The 23,423-nt window shown below is 35.8% G+C and overlaps 1 protein-coding gene across 1 annotated transcript in view; it reads left to right on the forward strand.

The window, feature by feature from the left end:
- The first annotated feature begins 18,514 nt into the window (after window positions 1–18,514).
- LOC117093503 (cAMP-specific 3',5'-cyclic phosphodiesterase 4B-like) overlaps window positions 18,515–23,423 on the forward strand; it is a 261,848-nt gene continuing 256,939 nt past the window's right edge. Inside the window, exon 1 of the mRNA XM_033228848.1 lies at window positions 18,515–18,757. Coding sequence (XP_033084739.1) covers window positions 18,522–18,757 — 236 coding nt within the window. The 5' untranslated portion in view covers window positions 18,515–18,521. The remainder of the gene's footprint in view (window positions 18,758–23,423) is intronic.

The following is a 23,423-nucleotide window of genomic DNA, read 5'->3' on the forward strand; positions in this document are numbered from 1 at the left end:
GTGTCCCCAACCAAATCTCATGTCAAATTGGAGATGGGGCATGGTGGGAGGTGATTAGATTATGGGGTCAGGTTTCCCCTTGGTGTTCTTGTGATAGTAAGTGAGTTCTCATAAGATCTGATGGTTTAAACGTGTGTGGCACTTCCTGCTTATCTCTCCCTGTCTCCTGCCCAGCTATGGTAAGATGTGCTTGCTTCCCATTTACCTTCCATCATGATTGTAAGTTTCCTGAGGCCTCTTAGCAATGCTTCTTGTATAGCCTGCAGAACTGTGAGTCAATTAAACCTCTTTTCTTCATAAATTACTCAGTCTCAGGTAGTTCTTTATAGCAGTGTGAGAATGAACTAATAGAGTGTTTCAGGTAGTCACAGCCAACTAATTTGACTTGACATATGTGATAGCATCTAATTTTCATCCCATCATAAGCATTTCTGAGTCTGAGAAAGTTCACACTCACTATGTTAACTGAAGCTACCTTGTAGCCCGTAAATCTATCTTTAGGAAACTTTATCTACTAGTTATAATTCTGGCTTTTTCTTCTGGTCTCATTATATGCTAAAATTCCTTGATTATCAACTCTGAAAACATGGCAGAATGTAGTGGTTCACAAATATTGGTGTGCATCAGATTCACCTGAAGACTTGTTAAGAGATTTCTGGGTCCCACTCCCCAGAGTTTCTGATTCAGTAGGTGGCAATATTTTAAAACAGGTTTAGAAAGCTTTCAAGAGATATAAACTCAAGTGATGCTTTTGGTGCTGATCATAGAGCCACATTTGGAGAACTACTGACATAATTAAAAGAACATAGACTTACAGAGAGAAAAGCATTAAGAGCATCATTACTAGATTCTTGAGCCTCAGTTGTTCTCAATGAAGTTTTCCCAGTAATAAAGCCTGTATCATGGAATTACTTGAAGCATCACCTGAGAAATATTTCAAGTATTTAGCAATAATGGCCCCTCAGTGAATGTTCATTACCCTTTTTGTACTTGGTGCATGTTGTAATAAAAAAATCAGATCTAGCATTGTTCTATATACCATAGGGAAGTGGAAATGGTGATGTATAGTTCTTGCTCTTTCTTCCATGAACTGTTGTTACATATTCTAATCTTCAGAAACTCGCTTTGTGTTATTCTATACAGCATACCATATTTGCTCTTTTCTCTGAAAAGCTTGCTTTAGGCCCTAAGGAGAAAGTTTTACTTTTTTACTTTGAGTGTGGAAAAGTGCACAAATGGTAATCCAGCAAGTAATTGTGTATAAAAGCTGTGGAGCCACATTAGGCTTGGATTTCCCTCTTTACAGGTAATATTTTTAAATGAATGTGATAATACTTAGAGCACATTTTACATGTGCAAAGGAGTATACTATTCAAATATTTGTGCCAGATTGTATTGTAAATGCAGAACCATTTAATTTTAATTTATTTTTAAATTTTTTTTTTTGAGATGGAATTTTGCTCTTGTTGCCCAGGCTGGAGTGCAATGGCACGATATCGGCTCACTGCAACCCGCTTCCTGGGTTAAAGCGATTCTCCTGCCTCAGCCTCCAGAGTAATTGGGATTACAGGCACCCACCAGCACACCTGGATGATTTTTGTATTTTTAGTAGAGATGGGCTTTCACCATGTTCACCAGCCTGGTCTTGAACTCCTGACCTCAGGTGATCTACCAGCCTTGGCCTCCTAAAGTGCTGGGATTACCGGTGTGAGACACTGCTCCGGGTGCACTACCACTTAATTTTAAATCTCGTGTATTAATTCACATGAATTGCCCTAAAGAATACTTGGTCCGAACATTTACATCTATGGACAAGGCACTGAGAAACAGAAAACCTGAAGGAATTTCTCAAGGATGGCAAAGAACCGGGCTTAGGTTTGATCTCAAAACACAGATTCCTGATAAATAATTCACTCACTTAGGTCATTCTCCTCTATGATTGCTCTTTCATTTACCAGGGGTTTAATTTGTTTCCACAAGTATTTTCGCATGCAGATTCTTTATAGATTACTGTATTTTTGTGCTTAGTAATCATAATAAAAATATCAAGAGTACTGTTTAGGAAATATAATGTTATCTATGGCAAAATTGTTCTTAATTATAATGTAGTGTTTTTGGACAGTATAAATGATAGCTTAGAATTGAAAAGAGAATTACCATGCTTACCATAAATCTCCTTGACAACAAGTTTAATGTTTTGAATAGTGAATCATTTAGAATTTTATGCAGATTTTCAGGTCTCTCACCTTTGGCATCTCATTCCTTTTTTATATATTTGGGATTTTAACAGGTATTCTTCAAAATCACCATAATTATTACCGCTTTAACAAATATTTTTGGCCATCCAACTCATTTGTATTTGAAATGTTTGCTTAAATTTTACTATCATCATCATCACCATCATCCATCATCTTCATCTTTCTTCGGTATTTATTGAGCTTTGAAAAACTGTGAAAATCAACTTCAAAGACCATCTTGATTACTTTACTGAAATGAAGTTCCATATTGGAACCCCCACTCCATAAAAAAAGATGTGATTCACATTCTGGGTCTTCTTTCTAAGGGATATATAATGTCAGTTAGGCAGTTACCATCCCCCAAACTGCTTGCTTCTCATTTTGTAATGACAAGAAAGCTCTCTCAGCATATAGTATTCTGTACAGATTGCCTTCCTGCCTTTGGCAGAGCTCCTGTTTCTCCTGTGAATCATTCCTCGGTACACAGTGTTACCATTGTGTTATCTGAAAGAGCAAATCCTGCTGGGTGGTGGTGCAGCTACTCCATTGGGAAGGTCACAAGTTCATGTCTGCTTTGCCTTCTGTCTAGTGAAATGTGTTCCCACTAACGAATAGAGAATTGCAATATTTTTCTGCTTATGGAAGGTCAGGCTTTCAGTGGTACCCCAGCAGTGTTGGCTAAAAGGCCATCAACAGTGGCAAATTCAAGGCAAGGTTTAACTTTGCCTGTTGTCTATTATTCCATGTGTTTTTTCACACCTCTTCTCAGTAGCTGAAAAAATGAATTTGCTTAAGGACTTCGTTGAAGTGACTGAGGATGAAGCAGACGGCTCTTAATGGGACCCTTGAGTGAAAGCTCTTGCAGTTTAACTAAGTGGCCTTTATTGATTAAGCAGGCATTTATTGAACATCAACTCTGTGCCAGGCACTGCTTTAGGAGCTGGAGTTACTGAGGTAAATGAAACACTAAAGGTCTCTGTTGTTTCGGGGGTTTTATTCTAGTTGAGGCGTCAGGTAATAACAATGGCAGACAGTGAGTGACAGAAGCTGTTAGGAGATTAAAACTGAGGAAGGTAAGAGGAAGGGCAGGGCTGTTGTTTTACATCGGGTCTTTAGGGACAGACTTTCTGAGAAGACGTATGAACAGATACCTGAAGGAAATGAGGGAGAGAACCATAGAAAGATCTAGAGAAAGAACTTTCCAGAAAGAGGTAAAAGCAAACAGATCCTGAGGAATGAGTGTGAGTCGCCATGAGACAGGGGCCACATGTGAATTCAACGTTTGTTTGAAATAAGAATATTTTGTTGACAATGACTATACACATCTATATAAAATACATTTGAAAATATGACATTAAGCACAAAAAACCATCACCACTTTTAAAAATACGTGTATATAATGAAGGTATAAAATAATATTTTCTGTCATAAATTTTTCTACAGTAGAGCCATCACAGGGTTAAAACAATATGTTTTATACATAATGTACTGTAACTGCTTTTTTAACAACTGAAAATGTACAGAAAATGGTGTTTTGACTGTCTATCTTTAGTCTTCAGCTGTTGCTGTCACGATTCAGAAATTTGGATCTCTGCCTTAAGAAGCACATTTTCTTAGCTATAAAAAAATCTGATGGAATCTACAACTGTAATCATAGGCTGTGACTTTAGAATATAAATCACTTGTTATAAAAAGGGGGTGTTAGTGTTTCTTTTCTTTTCATTTGATTCTCATTTGTGTTCTCAATATGCTTTACTTTGAGTTTGTTCGTATTTGGATGAAGATAAAATTTTCCTTGGCTTCGGTGTGTGGCAAGCGGTGCCCATTTATTTTAATAGATACTGTACCAACCAAATCCCAATATGTGTCAGGAAATCCAGAAAACTGAACCCAGAAATGATGCTAGACACAGATAGAAAGGAGGACTTCAAAAATTCCTATATGTTACTTTGGTGATTGGTGTGGAGGGGTATGTTATAGTATCTTCTAAAAGCACAGTTACTTTCAGAAAAATTAGAAAAATTTAAAAAGATTAAAAAACACAATATCATTAAGAATTTGGTCTCTTGCCTCTACATTTTCTAAATTACCAAAAATAAAATAAAATAAAATTATTGGCTATAGATAATGTAGCACAAATTTGATAGTTTTAAATCTCAGGCATGTAAAATCAGTCCAGATTTCACACCAAAGCACTATCTGTAGCAGTAATAGCCATGAGAATTAAGTATCTGACCTCAGAGGCCCCAAAATATCAATCTCAGGTGTGTCATTAGAAGGTAAAAAATCTGGAAATAGAATCCTAACATTATATTTCTATCTATAATATTTATGGTAAAGAAAAGGAGGTACATAAGAAAAGTTTCTAGATTGTAACACACGAGAGACAAATAAATTATTTTCGACATGAAAGACAAATAAATTTTGAGTTGCAAATGAATGAACATGCCAAGATACATTAAACCAATATGCTTTCTTCCAAAACTGGCTTAAGATTGATAAGAGTGCATTCAGGCAAAATTATTTTTTAAAATTACTCATTAATAAAAGTTTGTTAATTTTTGTTGCTTATTCAAATTGCTTTGTGTTGTCCTGAAATAAGAAATTATGGAGAAACAATTCTGGTTTCAAGATAAAATATAATAGGTTTTTAATACAGTGTTTTATATTTACATATATAGAAATATGGCATATTCATAAGTTTCTTTCTTTTTTTTTGCAATAAAGTATGGTGGATTAAAGCATAAGTTTTGAAGTCAGATGTCTTTGGGTTCCAATACTTACCAACTGGTTGACCGTGGGTAATTCATCTAATGTTTCTGTAATTCAGTTTCTTTATCTGTAAAGTATAGATTATATAGTTCAAAGGGGATATTATAAGGTTAAATGTGATAATGTGATAATAATGTATATAAAATTAACTAGTACATAGCAAACTCTCAATAAATAGTGGTTATTATATCTTAGTTCCAGTGGTTCTTTCTCTTTCTGTCTTCCCCCCGAGAAAGGCCTGGAACTGATTCTTTTCTCATAGCCGTTAGATAGAACCAACTCAGCTTCGTTTTTGGACATCTAGCTCCCAGAACTGTGAGACAATAAATTTCTGCTGATTAAGCCACCCAGTCTGTGGTAATACCAGGAAGTACTAAGGTAGTGCTGTAACAGATACTTTAAAATGTGGAAGTGGCTTTGGAATTTGGTTGTCAGAGACTGGAAGAGATTTGAGGTGCTTAGTAGGAAAGGTCTAGATTGCCTCCAGGAGACTATTGGTAGACTTATGAATGTTAAAGATGTTTCTGATGAAGTTTCGGACAGAAATAAGAACATCTTCTTGGAAACTGGAGGAACGGTAATCCTTATTACAAAATAGAAAAGAACGTGGTCTACTTGTGTTCTAGTTTCTTTGTGGAAAATAGAACTTATAGATGATGAACTTGGATATTTAGCTGAGGAGCTTTCTAAGCAAAGGGTCACAAGCACATCCTGGTTTCTCCTTGCTGTTTATAGTAAACTGTGAAGGGAGAGACTAAATTGAAGAAGAAGTTGTTAAGCAAAAAATAACCAGAATGTGAATACTGGAAAAATTCTCAGCCTATCTACATTGCAAAAAATGAGAAAACTTGTTCTGGAGAGAGCATCAAAAGTGTGACTGAGAGAGCATCAAAAGTGTCATCTCAGCAAAAGCCAGGAAAAGATATGTGGTCATCCAGGAAAGATCTGTGAAAGACCCCCTTGTCTGGTGGCTTGGAACCCTGTGAATTGCACAAGAGTCCAACAAGATTTTTGAGAGTTTTATATCAGCAGAAACACTACAGACTCTGACAGAACTGGGATGAAGTGAAGGAAAATGGTCAGACTTCTGGGATTCTACAAGCAGGAAATGGGTTGATTGAACTATCTGGCTGGTTGATAATGCAGATAGTTTTTATGAAAAGAGAAGAATGATCCAGAAGGTAGTTTAGAGGTCAGCAGAGCTGCTTCTGTCATCATTGGTCCAGAGAGCACAAGCCTGGCAACATTGGGGCCATTTCCTCATTGGCTCCAGAAAATAGGACCACCTCCTTGGTTTCAGAGGGCAAGTCTAGTCACTAATGCTCAGGACCTAGAAAACTGGTTCCACCACATTTATGGGCCCAAAGGACAGAACACTGAGCCAAAGAGGTTTATTCTCAAGTCTCAATATCTATTGGAATTTTTCCTGCTAGGTTTTGGACCTATGATCTATTTCTTCCTTTTAGAATAGGAATGTTTGTCCTGTGCCTGTCCCACCATTGTGTTTTCAAATCAGATAACTCATTGTCTGGATTTACAGGTTTCCAGATGGAGAAGAACTTTGCCTCAGGATGAATCATACTTCAAGTTTTACCCATAATCAATTTGGATGATTTAAATGAGATTTGAGACTCAGAGTTGATGCTGGAACAGTTAAGACTTTTGGAGGTGTTGTGATGGAGCGAATGTATTTTGCATATGACAGACAAGGACATGAATTTTTGGGGTCAGAAGATGGATGTTTATGGATTTGTGTCCTCCCCAAATCATATGTTGAAATTCTAACCCCCAGTACCTCAGAAAGTGACCTCTTTTGGAGAAAAGATCTTTACAGAGATTATAAAGTTAAAATAAGGTCATTAAGGTGGGTTCTAATCCAATGTGACTGGTATCTTTATTAAAAAGGGTAATTGTGACATTGAGACAGCATAAAGGGAAAGCCATGTGAAGAGTCACAGGGAGAAGGCAGCCATCTATAAGCCAAGGAGAAAGGCCTGCAACAGATTCTTCCCTCAGAGGAGCCGATTCTGCTGACACCTTGGTTTTGGAAGTCTAGCCTCCAGAACAGTGAGACAATGAATTTTTATTGTTTAAGTCACCCACTCATTTGCACTTTGTTATGGAAGCCCTAATAACGTAATATACTACTGTGTATGTCAGAGGTTCAGACTGTGTTATTAAAAAGCGTCTAATCTATATTGTATAAGGGTAGTTGAAAGAGTATAGTTATTTAGGATGGAAGAGAAAAGTACTACAAAATATATCTTTGCAGGGCTATATATGACCCAGGAATCCTACTCTTGAGTATTTACCATAGAGGAATGACATATTATATTCACACAAAAACCTGTACATGGATGTTTACAGAAGCTCTATTTATAATTGAGCTCACAACTAGAACAGCCCAATTGTCCTTCAGTGGGTAAATGAATAAACAAACTGGTAGAGACTTACAATGGAATGCTATTTGGCAATAAAAATGAATGAACTATTAATAAATGTAACATCTTGGCTAAACTTCAAAGACATTGTGCTCAGTAAAAACTTGATTTCAACAGGTTAAACACTATATGATTCCATTTATATGATATGATTGAAAAGACAAATCAGTGATGGAGAGTAGATCACAAGTTGCCAGGGATTAGCGGTGGCAGGAAGGATGTAACTATAAAGGTGTAGTACAGAAAGTTTACTGAGGGTGACAGAACTATTCTATATCCTGAACATGGTGGGAATTGCAAGAATATATATGTGTGTCAACTTTCATAGAACAGTATACCAAAAAAGGTGAATTTTATTTCATGATAAATTAAAAATTTTACTTTACAAAAGAGACAAAAATAGTAACAAGGGAAGCTTTCAAGAAATATATGTTCTTGTTCAAGAACAGTGTGACCAACATGACGAAAACCCATCTCTACTGAAAATACAAAAATTAGCCAGGTGTGGTGGTGGGCGCATGTAGTCCCAGCTATTCAGAAGGCTGAGGCAGGATAATTGCTTAAACCCGAGGGGTGGAGGTTGCAGTGAGCTGAGATGGTGCCACTGCACGTCCAGCCTGGACAACAGAGTGAGATTCCATCTTAAAAAAAAAAAAATTATATATATATATATTATCTTTAAACATCTTTTCTAAAACTCAGCATACTTACATATCAAATGTCTCAAGCCTTTGATTTTACATGTGTAATATTGCAGTGTTTTGATAATATGAAATATTTATATTGAAGTAAATTTGAGTTACTCTAAATTTAAATTTAAATTCTAGGATTTTATAGCAAGTCTTGACAAATAAAATTCTATTTTCTTGATTATAAACTAATGAGCCATCATCATTAATGCTACTGAATTTTTTTTTTTTTTTTTTTGAGATGGAGTCTTGCCCTGTTGCCCAGGCTGGAGTGCAGTGGTGCGACCTCGGCTCACTGCAAGGCCCGCCTCCCAGGTTTAGGCCATTCTCCTGACTCAGCCTCCCGAGTAGCTGGGACTACAGGCGCCCACCACCACGCCCAGCTAATTTTTTGTGTATTTTTAGTAGAGACGGGGTTTCACCGTGTTAGCCAGGATGGTCTCGATCTCCTGACCTCGTGATCCTCCTGCCTCGGCCTCCCAAAGTCCTGGGATTATAGGCTTGAGCCACCACACCTGGCCACTGCTACTGCAATTTTTAAAAATTCCAATATGAACAGATTTCAAATAAACAGACTATGTAGTGAATAAATAAATCTTGAAATTAAGTGAGCTGATCTTGATCTAACCTACTATTTTTGAAGCATTTTCTACATAGATATGTATTACGTGCCCTTGTAAGGCTCATAGTAGTAAAATATTAATTTATGAAAATATTGTTTCTGTGAAATAGCTTGCAAATGTCCACTTAAACACATAATGGATCTCTGCATATTGTTCTTTTTTTTAAGAGCAATGAAGTGGATCTGATTTAATATTAATGTATGCTATACTCTGTGATTTCTGTAGTATCACAGTTAACTGGACTTACGTAGGCAATTATTTACATTTAAAATTTTACAATGTAGATTAATACTATATTTTTTTCTCATCTATTTCAGACGAGACTACTGACAAAGTAGGAAATAATGAAAAGAGAAAAGCTTATTTTAGAGAAAGCGGTTTTCCCAAGTATAACTTTGTTTCCAATAGCTATGTCCCTAATATTTTATTCATTTGAAATCACCCTTTTAGACAATTTGCTGACAGGTTAATATTATCTTTCAGAACTGGAGTACCCTCTTTTAGTGTGGTTTTTATAACACCTACCATGGGAACAGCTTCCGCTTGCATTTAGGTATCTGACTCATCCTTGCTAATATATCTTGATTTAATGATGACCTAGGGAAGAAAGAGAGGAACTCCCTTAGTATTTTTATTCTATGTAATCTGCCTTCTCAGAATGTGCCTCATGAAAGAAGCACCTAATTACTCTGCCAAAACCAGAAAGCACTGTGAGGAGAAAGCCTGGCAAGTTTTTCCTACCAGTCTGCCACCTAATGAATAGACATTGTAACACACTGGTATTCTGCTTTTGCACTGCAGCAAGAATGTGAATAATAATAATAATTATTATTATTAAAAGAACAAAGAAGTGTTAGCTAAAATGGTAAACATAGATAAACTGCTGTGATTTAAGAAATTTCCATTTGGAATCCTCTGTAAGCTCAAGTATAAAAAGGATATTGGCTGTAATCACTTTCAAGACAGTAAGAAAAATCCAGGGCTAATAGCAGGGCATGATTTGAGGTGCCAAATTTATTTTCATTCATACATTTGACTGCTAAATATTAATCAATCCGAACAGATAATGCCAGCTTCTGAAGATGCAAAGGTGAATACAATGGTTTATGTCCTTGGAGAGCTCATAGATTAGGCCAGGAGACAAATGAAAAAAAGTACCATAACATACCACAAAATATTCTGAGAGAGACAGCCAATGCTGGTGGAGTACAGATGGATGAAACAGCTGACTCTTCCTATGGAAGTTGAGAAAAAATTTACTGAAGAGTTTTCCTTTGAATTTAGCCTTAATGGATGAGACATGACATGCTTGACAAAGATAATAGAGAAATAACACTTCAGACAGTGAGAACTGCATAAAATAATAAATATACAACATTTTGAAAATGCTATTCCTTAATGCCAATATAGCTCTTACTCTAATTTGAGAGAAATAGTTTATTCCATTTTGTTTGATGCCTCCTCCTTTGTCTTATTCTGCACCAAGGCAATCAGTTATTTATTCATTCAAAGAATATTTGTTTAAATACCTACTATGTAGCAAACAGTATTTGGGGAGCTGAGATTACAGGACTGAACAAAATCCTGTTCCTTATGAAACCTGAATTCCAGGAGGAGTAAACAGATGATAACAAAGTCATTAAGTAATATCATATGCTGGCAAGTACTGTGGAGGAAAATGAAGTAGAATAAGGGAGGTTAGTAGGTTTAAACAGGGTAATTATGGGGGACTTCATCAAGCAAGTGATATTTGGGCAAATCCTGAAGGAGATGAGGGAACAAACCATGCAGATATACTGGGAAAAAGGAAACTTGAACAGCATTTTCTGTGAGCAAAAAGGAGGCCAGTGTGGCTGAAGAAGAACTAGGGGGAGAGTTGAAGAAGACGAAAGAGAGGTACTGTAGTTGGAGATGGGGGAACCTCATGGAGGGACCTCAAGGCCATTGTGTAGACTTTACTTTTACTCTAGGTGATGAAGTGTCACTGGAGGGCTTTGAGTGGGCAATTCTTTCTTGAATGGGACCATCTCTAAGATACATGAAACTACACTCAAGCATCTAGGATACAAGCCTCCCACACAGGATTCAGGTGACATTATCAGGTAGTACAGGCTAAAACTGATCTTTCTGAAGCACCATTTTACTAAAGATGAGTAATTAAATAGCATCAAATGGATATCTTTATAACTTCAGACTCAAGGATGTTACGTATATGTGAAGATGAACTTCTAGCAGTATGACTGGATCACGCTGGGAGCATGAATTCCCTCTTCTGTCCCATAAGGTATCCTCTGTTATAAAAAGCTTTGGTAGCATTGGTGTAGTATAATAAAATGGACACCATAGTTAGAGTGGAAAGACCTAGTTTTGAGTATTGGATCAACTGTTTAAAAACGATGCAATTTTATTTCTTGATTTTTTTTTTTTTTTTTTGAGATGGAGTCTTGCTGTTGTCTGCCTGGGCTGGAATGGAGTGCAATGGCATGATCTCAGCTCACCACAACCTCCGCCTCCTGGGTTCCAGCAATTTTCCTGCCTCAGCCTCCCAAGTAGCTGAGATTACAGGCATGCGCTGTCATGCCCAGCTAATTTTTGTATTTTTTTAGTAGAGACGAGGTTTCACCATGTTGGCCAGGCTGGTCTCAAACTCACGACCTCAGGTGATCTGCCTGCATCGACCTCCCAAAGTGCTGGAATTACAGGTGTGAGCCACCATGCTCGGCCTTGCGTCTTTGACATTCTTATCTGAAAATGGATATAATAATGTACAAACAATGCACATTCAGTCTACAAATATTTATTGACTGTCTACTCTGTGCCATAATTTCTCTCAAATTCCAGAAATATACTATTGAACAAGACTCAGCCCAGCCCGAAAGGATTTTATATTTCAAACAGGGAATTTCAACAGTATTTGTCTGATATATTTATGAGGATCAAATAAAATAATACATTAGAAATGCTTACTGCCATATATGGCTCTCAGTAGAAATGCCAAAAAATGTAAGTTACATCTCTACAATTCTTTTAAAGAGTTGCCAGTTAATTTTATAAGATAGCTAGATAACCATTTTCATTCAGTTGAATATTACCTTCTTTTCAATCATGTTGGAATAATTCTCTAGCTTTGTTTTAAAAAACAAAATAGAAAAATTGGAAGAAGTTGCAATTTGGGGGTTGCTGTAGTTATATATCAGTATATTTACTGTTATATACTGTTGTATAACAGCATACACTGTTGGAAGAAGTATGGTTGTTTACTGGTGTTCTGTTACCTTGCCATTGACTGAAGGAAGGAATCTGGTATAGCTTTACTTGAGTAGAGTCTAATAGTTGTGTGTTGTTTTAGAAAAAAGGAACCAGCTAGTGAAATAAATAAAGATGTGATCAATAATAATTCAACTTTGTTAATATTGATAGTCTGAAATCTGTTCCTCTTTTAAAGCTTTTTTATAAAAAGTTTTTGAATTGTCTTTTTTAAAAAAGCTTCTTAATTAATTGTCTTCTCAAATATCCAGCTTTGTATTTACAGTAAGTGGGAACCATGTTATTTTGAGTGCCATGTTGTGCTATGTATAATATTGCTGTATACAAACTGCAATTTTGTGCATTTAAAATACGTTTGTTTTATTTTTTTAATTTATTTTACTTGTTTAGGATTTCCTCATTTTTTTTATTATACTTTAAGTTCTAGGGTACATGTGCACAACGTGCAAGTTTGTTACATAGGTATACATGTGCCATGTTGGTGTGCTGCACCTATTAACTTGTCATTTACATTAAGTATATCTCCTAAAGCTATCCCTCTCCCCTCCCCCCACTCCATGACAGACCTTGGTGTGTGATGTTCCCCTTCCTATGTCCAAGTGTTCTCATTGTTCAATTCCCACCTATGAGTGAGAACATGCGGTGTTTGGTTTTTTGTCCTTGGGATAGTTTGCAGAGCACGATGGTTTCCAGTTTCATCCATGTCCCTACAAAGGACATGAACTCATCCTTTTTTATGGCTGCATAGTTTTCCATGGTGTATATGGGCCACATTTTCTTAATCCAGTCTATCATCAATGGACATTTGGGTTGGTTCCAAGTCTTTGCTACTGTGAACAGTGCCACAATAAACATATGTGTGCATGTGTCTTTATAGTAGCATGATTTATAATCCTTTGGGTATATACCCAGTAATGGGATGGCTGGGTCAAATGGTATTTCTAGTTCTAGATCCTTGAGGAATCACCATACTGTCTTCCACAATGGTTGAACTAGTTTACAGTCCCACCAACAGTGTAAAAGTGTTCCTATTTCTCCACATCGTCTCCAGCACCTGTTATTTCCTGACTTTTTAATGATCGACATTCTAACTGGTGTGAGAAGGTATCTCATTGTGGTTTTGATTTGCATTTCTCTGATGGCCAGTGATGATGAGCATTTTTTCATGTGTCTGTTGGCTGCATAAATGTCTTCTTTTGAGAAGTGTCTGTTCATATCCTTCACCTACTGTTTGATGGGGTTGTTTTTTCTTATAAATTTGTTTGAGTTCTTTGTAGATTCTGGATGTTAGCCCTTTGTCAGATGGGTAGATTGCAAAAATTTTCTCCCATTCTGTAGGTTGCCTATTCACTCTGATGGTAGTTTCTTTTGCTATGCAGAAGTTCTTTAGTTTAATTAGATCCCATTAGTCAATTTTGGCTTTTGTTGCCATTGCTTTTGGTGTTTTAGACATGAAGTCCTTACCCATGCCTATGTCCTGAATGGTATTGCCTAGGTTTTCTTCTAGAGTTTTTATGGTTTTAGGTCTAACATTTAAGTCTTTAATCCATCTTGAATTAATTTTTGTGTAACATGTAAGGAAGGGATCCAGTTTCAGCTTTCTACATATGGCTAGCCAGTTTTCCCAGCACCATTCATTAAATAGGGAATCCTTTCCCCATTGCTTGTTTTTGCCAGGTTTGTCAAAGATCAGATGGTTGTAGATATGTGGTATTATTTCTGAGGGCTCTGTTCAGTTCCATTGGTCTATATCTCTGTTTTGGTACCAGTACCATGCTGTTTTGGTTACTGTAGCCCTGTAGTATAGTTTGAAGTCAGGTAACATGATGCCTCCATCTTTGTTCTTTTGGTTTAGGATTGACTTGGCAATGCGGGTCTTTTTTGGTTCCATATGAACTTTAAAGTAGTTTTTCCAATTCTGTGAAGAAAGTCATTGGTAGCTTGATGGTGATGGCATCTATAAATTACCTTGGGCAGTATGGCCATTTTCATAATATGGATTCTTTCTATCCATGAGCATGAAATGTTCTTCCATTTGTCTGTGTCCTCTTTTATTTTGTTGAGCAGTGGTTTGTAGTTCTCCTTGAAGAGGTCCTTCACATCCCTTGTAAGTTGGATTTCTAGATATTTTATTCTCTTTGAAGCAGTTGTGAATGTGACTTCACTCATGATTTGGCTCTCTGTGATTGGTGTATAAGAATGCTTGTGATTTTTACACATTGATTTTGTATCCTGAGACTTTGCTGAAGTTGCTTATCAGCTTGAGATTTGGGGCTGAAATGATGGGGTTTTCTAAATATACAATGATTTCATCTGCAAACTGGGACAATTTGTCTTCCTCTTTTCCTAATTGAATACCCTTTATTTCTTTCTCCTGCCTGATTGCCCTGGCCAGATAATGGTTGAAAAGTGGTTACTCATAGCAAATTTATTTCGGGTCAACTTTTAAACTTTGAAGGATATTGAGTATAAAAAGAATGTAATTATTTTCATCCAAAATAATTGTATTGCAAGGATTTTGAGTTTTGAAAACATTTTAAAACAAAGCTATCATAGTGTCACTATAAATTTATAGTATTTTTGGCTGTAATTAATTGACCTTTTTTCAATTCAATGAAAATCAAAATGTTTCAATTTTTCCCACAATGTTTACAATAATAAATATATAATTATTTAATTGTTATTGACTATATAACTATATTCAAATCCTTTAATTGTATTTTATTATGATAAATTATTGATTCTTACTGCTTTGACAGGATGTGGATATCAGAAATTTCATCATTTGAAACTGAGACAGAGTGGGTACGGTGGCTAGCACCTGTATTCTCAGTAATTTGGGAGGCTGAGGCAGGTGGATTACTTGAGGCCAGGAGTTTGAGACCAGCCTGGCCAACATCGTGAAACCTGTCTCTACTAAGAATACAAAAAATTAGCCAGGCATCATGGCAGGCGCCTGTAATCTCAGCTACTCGGAAGGTAGGAGAATTGCTTGAACCCGGAGGCAGAGGTTGCAGTGAGCCTAGACAGGGCCACTGCACTCCAGCCTGGGTGACACAGCAAGACTCTGTCTAAAAAATAAATAAAATGAAATAAAATAAAATAAAATGTTATTGAGTTATAAGAAAAAAAATAAACCTGAGACATACCTTTAATTGGAATTCTCAAATAATTCCCAATTATCTGTACATTGATAAATTAATTGGGAATTACTCATTTCTCCTTCTGAGGTGCCAAGGGCTAAGGGTTATACATGAACAGGATGGTTTTCAGTTTATTCATTAGTTTCTTCCTAGGCACTTGACAGGGGACATAGACTCTATTTGCTTTTTCTCCTGTTCTCCTGGCTATCTCTCTCAAATAGTATTCTTTGCTGAAATGTAGAATAGGATTTGTTTTAACTGTACTTATATTTACTTTTTCTTAGATAGCATCGCCTATTTCCTACCTTGTAGACTCATCTTTGATTTCAATATTTGGCAAAGCGTCTCATTTTTTTTTTTGTCAGTTTTGCTCTAAAAACAAACTTTCATGCATTTGCCTTAAACTTTTTTTTTCCAGAAATAAGTAATTCAGACTTTCAAAAAGTCCGATTATCTTTTAAGTTCTATATTTCAATTGGCTGTCTTTGGTATTCCTTTTTTTTTTTTTTTGTAGAATAGGTAGAATAAACAGACTTTATATATTTTTGTGAACTTCACTTCTTATGATGATTCTCAAAATTTCTTTATTTGGGAACTTGGCTGTCATAATAGGTAAAGTGAAAAAAGTAATGTGGAATGCCACACAATGGCACATAATTTGGCAATAAGAAATGGAAAGTAATTATAATTGCACTATTCTACTGCTTTAGGTAAGTTTATGTCAACATTTCTTTATCTAAATAAACTCCAGTTCACATACGGCTATATCTAGGTTGTGAAATTTGTTGTAATATTTTTAGAAAGAAATTCCTAAAACTCTTACTGTTTTGGCAGTTTTGAAAAGTAAATCTGAGAAGTATCTTTTTGTAACTTCAAATTGCTATTTTACTTTTTGCTAATACATCACTATGAATAATGGAAAAATCACATATTTTCATGTCCCAGTTTTAAATCATATTATTGCTGGAGGAAAGTCCCAGCTTTGTTTTCATAATTCAGCAAATATTAGGTAGCTTATAGCCATATTTTCTCCTGTGACATTACTAATAGTTTGTCTTCTCAAATAGGGCAGTTAAAATATCTTTAGATATTAAAAAATGCATTAGAGCCAACTTGAAGAAAATTACAATTTTGTAATTGAGTTAAAGATCATTCCATTGGGAATTTAAAAACTTGGGTTTTAGTTTTAGCTCTAGTATCAGCAGCTAAGATGACTTTAGGCAAGTTGCTTAAATTCTCTAGCTCTGTTACCTTGTCATTGGAATGAGGAGCTGAACAAGGTGATTACTAGGATTCAGTGCAAGTCTAAAATTCCATGACTGTGTTTTTGTTCATAATATATTTTAGTTAATTATTGAAATGTTGTTGTGCTTTCCAGAGGAGTACCTGTAAACTAGTAATTTAAACCCTTCCTATTGTGTTTGAACCACTTTCCCAAGGGCTGGCATGGGTCTTACTTGCTCCTACACGTAGGAGTTAGTCTGCTCTTATTTAGCCCTTTAGATATTTAGCACATTTTAGCCAGAATATCTGACACAGATTAATGATTTTTTTTTTTTTGAGACAAAGACTCACTCTGTCACCAAGGCTGGAGTGCAGTGGCATGATCTTGGCTCACTGCAACCTCTGCCTGCTTGGTTCAAGTGATTCTTGTGCCTCATCCTCCTAACTAAGATTACAGGTGTGTGCCATCGCACCCGGCTAATTTTTGTTTTTTTTTAGGAGAGACAGGGTTTCACCATGTTGGCCAGCCTAATCTCAAACTCCTGGCCTCAACTGATCAGCCTGCCATGGCCTCCCAAAGTGTTGGGATTACAGGCATGAGCCACTGTGCTCAGCCCAAATGATTTTATAAGGGTAGAAGACTTCACATCGTAGTGGGAGAATTCAATGTCTCCCTTTTTCACTGAAGTCTCACCGGGAATCATGTCTTTTCTGTCACTCTTGCTGGCCCTAGTTCTGCTTTGTCAAACTTATTTGAGATCAAGCTGGCCCTTGTGACAATCATTGCCGGTATAGACTTTTCACAACATCAAGAAACTTCAAGCACCACTATTTCCTTTCTACTTCCCCAAGTGCCTTTTAAAGTATAGAAGCTGTATTCCAGTATATATCTAGATGTCAGGTTACAGTGATCTACTTTTGGACTTGAGGCATTTTTTGGACTCCCCTGCCCATAAGTCTCACTTGCATTCTTTGTGAACAAAGAGCACACACACTCTCAAATGTATATGCCCACACACAAGCATACGATATCTTGTACACCTCCCTGCACACACACAAACACAAGCATAGTGCTTGACATTTGACTCTGCGCTTTAACTGAGAGTGTTCATTTTTCCTGGTTGTTACCTTCATTCCAGTTTTGTGAGCTTTGCTGTCAAAGTGGCTGTGCATCTAACATAGAGTGGCTGCTGTTGGCAACCCATGAACAATGAGCTTAAACAGAAGAATGGGGGTAATGTTTATTGTAATAAAGATTGGACATTAAATTCCTTGGGGGAATGAACCAAATCCAATGTTTTCCTGTTCACTGACATTTTTTATATTGATGCTGTTTTGGATCTTCTGGAGAAGGGAGGGAAAAAAAAAAACTTCAGCAAATCAGCTCTTTCATTCAAAAATGGAATTCAGAAGGCTATTTTAGCTAGCTTTTTTTGACAATCCCGGATTTAATCAGTTTTTACTGTGATGAAGACAGCCTCACAAATTTTGTGGAAATCTAAAGCGATGAAGGGTGTTGTTAAGGGGGAAACAGAGTGCAATTGTTTAAATAATCCTGGGCCAATAGCATTTGGTAGGTGGAGTTACTGTTGTGTGCATTACAGAGCAAGATAATTCTGAATGAAGACTTTAAACATTACACATGCTGGACGGATTCTGGGTCTGCTCTTTGTGCAAACAAAACAAGTGACTAGGTTTTGCTTACTATCCGTTAGTGAATGCAGCTTGTTTGATAAGATATTTTTTAAAAAAAATACATGTAAAGGATTTATCAAAAGCCCTTATGAATATTTCATGAGTTGATATATTCAGCTGAATGAATTCAGTGAGTGTCAGTGTGTAGCTTGCAGACAAACCTCATCCACAAGGAGGCTACTGACATTGGAAGCACTTTGGCGCATTTTCAGAGGCAAAGCCAGCCTGATAAAGCTCCTTGTGACAGCCTGACTTGCTATTCTTCGAGTATGCTGCTCTTGCTCTAAGACGCTCATACATTGGAGTCACAGCTTCGTAAATTAAACTGGAAATAGTTTGCAGACTTACCAGTCTTCTAACCTGCAGCAGTTTCTCTGCTATGTTTGAGATTTTTGTTTTGGATGGTGAAAGCTAGCACTCCTTACAAGACATGACAGCAAAAGATTCTTCAAAGGAACTTACTGCTTCTGAACCTGAGGTTTGCATAAAGACTTTCAAGGAGCAAATGCATTTAGAACTTGAGCTTCCGAGATTACCAGGAAACAGACCTACATCTCCTAAAATTTCTCCACGCAGTTCACCAAGGAACTCACCATGCTTTTTCAGAAAGTTGCTGGTGAATAAAAGCATTCGGCAGCGTCGTCGCTTCACTGTGGCTCATACATGGTAAGATGAGACTTGGAGGTATCTACAGTGCTTTTCAGATTCTTGCATTAGCACCAGTGATTAGCAGTGTAGAAAATGGAACATTTGAGTTTTGTTCCTAATACATACCACAAGTGTGAAATAAATGGAGACCAGGTTAGCTGAAGAATACATAAATGCACTGTGTGCTAAATTGTCATTGTGCTACTAGCTATTTCCAGATAAAATATGCTTTTAACTGCAGAGTCTTTAAAATTACTGCTTATCAGAATACATAGCTAATTCTAGGTAAGTAGAGTAATAAATGAATTTTTAAAGTCAGTTTTTTGCTTCGTATCTGTTGAGGTGGTAGGTGACTTTTTTGTTCTGTGATTGTTAGTGATTTAAAAAAAATAATTTTGGGACATGAATAAGTGTTTTAATCTTAGTTCTAACTTATTTTTAAGATAATGTATAAAGTCTAACTTAATTTGTTGTACCACCATGTTTATAGCATATAAACCAGTGAGTTTTTGATTTATTGACTTATCTTTACATTACTCAAGGAAAGAGAAAACTAAGTCCTCACTTCTGAAATTGCATGATTAGTTACTTTAATATATGATTCCAAAATGTTGTTATCTTTAAGAGCCTCTTTTTTTAAAAAAAAAAAAAGAACTTAAAATTTGTAGATGTTTTTGGAATAACCAGCAAATAAATTCAAGAACCCTCTGTAAAACTTGCTCTGAGCCTGCCACCTTTAATACATATGTTTACAAGGTATGTAAATATAGTAGGGTAACGTCCTTAAACAGTATAATGATGAAATGTAAGGATAAAACACAATGAAATTAAATCACTTTTACTGTAAGAGCCAGGCCACTTAAGATTTCTTTGGAGGATATATTTTCTTTCAGATTAATGTACCTTTAAAAATTAAGTAGCTGTACCTTAGTTTTTTCTAGCAGGGACCATAGCAATAAAGGGAGTGTGTACATCTTAAGGGCAATTCTAACACAGTGATTTTGTGACTACATGCTGGATTGCCAATCAACATTATAAATTGAGGAGATCTGATTTTTAAAAATTAATACTCACTTGAATTATTTTCTACTTATCTAAAATGCTTGTCTGCTTAATCTACTGTATAATGCATTGGCAAATTAAAGTTATGCCTAGAAAGATATAGCTTGCCTTTGATAGATACCACATGTTTAGCCAACACATACTTTGCCTGGAATATATGTTGTGCTTGTTCTTGCTTTATGACAATGGACTGTCCATATAATGGCTTTATTGCAGAATTTCTTTGGTCATCTTCTTGGTGTATTAAATCATATTGTTTGATTGTAATCTCTTATTTGCAAAATACACGTGGTTAGTCTTTCAAAGCCTACCAATGATGGTAACATTTGTAGAAAGGGAAGGTTTATGTATAAGGATGTACTGACTTGAAGAAGTCCTCTCTTTTGTGCTTTATCCCACCCCTAACATGTATGTATTTTCTTATAGTTTGCTAAGTAGTATAACTGAATAGGGAAGGTATATAAACATATGCTTATTTAGTTATGAAAATAATATATATAGAAAATACATAATAGATGTACATCTTTTCTTACTTGAGTTAATATTAAGTCACTATTTTAACCAAAAGGATATCTAATTTTAGATAGCTAATTTTTAGATAATGATATGTCTTCTTAAACTCTCCGTAATATTTTTCTTAATGTAGAGTTTTGGTTCTGAACACAATAGTGTGACCTTTTTTTTTCTTATAATAGATTTTTGATGTGCTAAGAACATAGAGCTATAAATACTGGAGTTTTTTACTTTTCCAAAAACCCCAATTTAAAAATGATTAAAGAGCTAGTTTTACTCATGCATTATACAAATTTTCTTGCAGCAAGTTGCAAAAGGAACAATTAAATGGTATCTGAAGTTACCTATGCTAATAAGATGATATTCTTTTAGTTGAGTTAAAACAAAATTTTACAATTGCCAAAAAAGAAAACATAGGACTTTGATATAATGCTCTATAATATAGGTTAAAATAATTCATTAATCATTAAACTTGTAAAATAACTTTAGTTATGACTATGATTCATTTTCACCCTTTTTACTTTCAACTCACACATTCCCCTTCTGATGTTTCTTAGTAAAACTGTTTCACAGTTTGTTTTCAGCTCATGACTAAGTCTTTATTTATATTTATTTCTATTGTTTTATCTGAATATATGCTTAACATTTTTCAAATTTATTTTCATACAACATGCGATGAAAAATCTCTTTCTGGAAAATAGACATATATCTTACATATTTTCATGACTTTTCAAAACTTAAAACTTTTGCCTTTCCCAGGGGAACCCCAATAAAGGCTCTGGCCGAAAGCTTCATGCTTTCCCCTTGCTTCACTTTTTTGTCTCTTGGGCACCCTAATGTCTTTCCAATGAATATGCGTGGCTCTGTATGGGCTGCCATACCTCCTGTCTCTAAGAATTGTGAGTATAATAAACTTTTCTTTCTTGAATTTCCAAGAAATTTCATGTGCTTTTTTTTACATTAGATGAAATGGTTACATGAGGAAATAAGAGCATAAGTACTTTACTTTTGCCTCTGTCATAGTGAAATGTAACCAGCCTTTCACGATCAACGATTGGTATTTTCCAAACCATGCACTTAAGTTAGAAATTCCAAGATATGCACTTAGAAGTCTCTAAAAACATGTTATTACTTTACAGTAGACAGTAGGCTTCTTTTAAGAAGATTGGATTGTTTTGATTCCAGCGTTGAAATTAAAGTAATTTTCATGGTGAAGCTAAACAATGCAGAGGATGCAGTTTATATGCAAACTCACTAAACAGTTTTTATTTGTAGATTTCATATTTCAGTCAGATGGATGTGTAGTTCTGGCTTTAAAAATCCAAGTTATGAACTGTGGACTAATGGCAGAAGATTTAAGAAATATTTATGAAATTCTGACTCTGGGCTATTTAAAAATATCCGAGGAAATGTGGATATTCAATGTGTTGTCACCAATCAGAGTATTTACAAAATCCTAAATCTGGAAGGAATTTGGATGATTATCTCATTGCTTCCTTTTACCCTTGGGCAGGACCACAATTACTCCATCTTTAACATATGGGAATCTGCCCTACTTTTAAGACTCCAGAGAAAATAATTCTAAAACCTCACTTAGTATACAATCTTACTACTTTACAGTCCAGGTACTAGAAAACTATTTGTGATGATTTATCTGTATTATTTATATATTATGTATAATATGTTTTCCCCTCAGTGGATATTATTAATAAAAAAGATGCATAAGAGCCTGCATGAATTTGAAGATCATTATTAACTGGTGCCAGCGTTTTCTTTTTCATTCACTCAACATATGTAATTGAGCACTGCTGTGAGCAAGAAGAGAAAAAAAATCTGATTCAACCCACATGTATTCCAACACCTACTATATTTTAAATTTTTTACTAGAATGTCTGCATATGTTATCTCATTTAAGTTTCATTTGGAATATAAGTATACTCCAAATTCATGATCCTTTCAATATTGCCTGTTGCAGATATCAAAAGTATTTTGAATTGCTTTAGCTTCTTATAGGTGTTTATACTCCATTAATCATTATTTTGACTCTGAACCACCATCTCAAATTTCAAAATTTTTCTTTGAATTTTGAGACCCAAAAGTGGATACCACACTCTTTGTTAGATGATATGAGAAAATATACATATGAAACATGTAATAAGTTGCAAAGTGTCAGTGGAACCTTCAGAATTACTGAATCGGAAAATTACTGCCAGAGTTCTCAGGTAACATACTCTTTATCCCCAATCCCATATCAGGGATGCTAACTTCTGGAGCACAGTGTTATCCTACCTGGCCTGTATGGCCTGCCTGTGCTTGCCTGGTACTTGTCACACAGTGTCCAGCTTTTATAACCTTCCCTTCTTTGTTGATGTCCCAACCTCAGTCATCAGTTCTCTTTCATCATTAGCAACATGATGCTCTCTGAAGAAAGCTACTGCAATGGTCTTGAATACATCCTGGGCCCACCACACCCCCAAATACCGCCCCCCACCTCCTCCAACTCCCGCTCCGCGCCCCCTGCCCCGCTGTATTGCTGCTCCTTTCTGGAGCTCTCTTCTTGTATTGGTGAGCACTATCCTTTATCTGTCTGTCCATGCTTGCACACAGGAAACAATATTTTTGTAGTTAGAAGTTAGTAGGAGAAAAGAGGCTTGTATTCCTTTTTCTCATTTAGTTTTACCTATATCTTGGAAATCTTTTCTCGTTTTAACAAAGGTTCGTGAAGTCTTTACTTGTGTATCTAATATTTGAATATAAGAGTTTTAAAAGCCATAGTTAGTACTCTAAAGGGACTTATATTTGGCAAAACAACACTGGATTAAGTGGAGAATAGGAAAAAAAACAGTGAATATGGCATATGATTGACCTTTCTCAGAACTGCAGATGTGCTTGCTGTATTACACAACTTAGTCCTAGTGTGTTAGCTAACTCTACTGGATCTGTGCTTGTAATATTGATCAATTGCCTTGAATTCTTTCCTTCTTTGTTGATGTCCCAACCTCAGTCATCAGTTCTCTTTCATCATTAGCAACATGATGCTCTCTGAAGAAAGCTACTGCAGTGGTCTTGAATATATCCTGGGAATATTGGAAATTTTTTGGAAAATGTC

The sequence above is a fragment of the Trachypithecus francoisi genome, unplaced genomic scaffold (genome assembly GCF_009764315.1).
Source record: "Trachypithecus francoisi isolate TF-2019V2 unplaced genomic scaffold, Tfra_2.0 Lachesis_group12, whole genome shotgun sequence".
Classification (NCBI taxonomy): Eukaryota; Metazoa; Chordata; class Mammalia; order Primates; family Cercopithecidae; genus Trachypithecus; species Trachypithecus francoisi.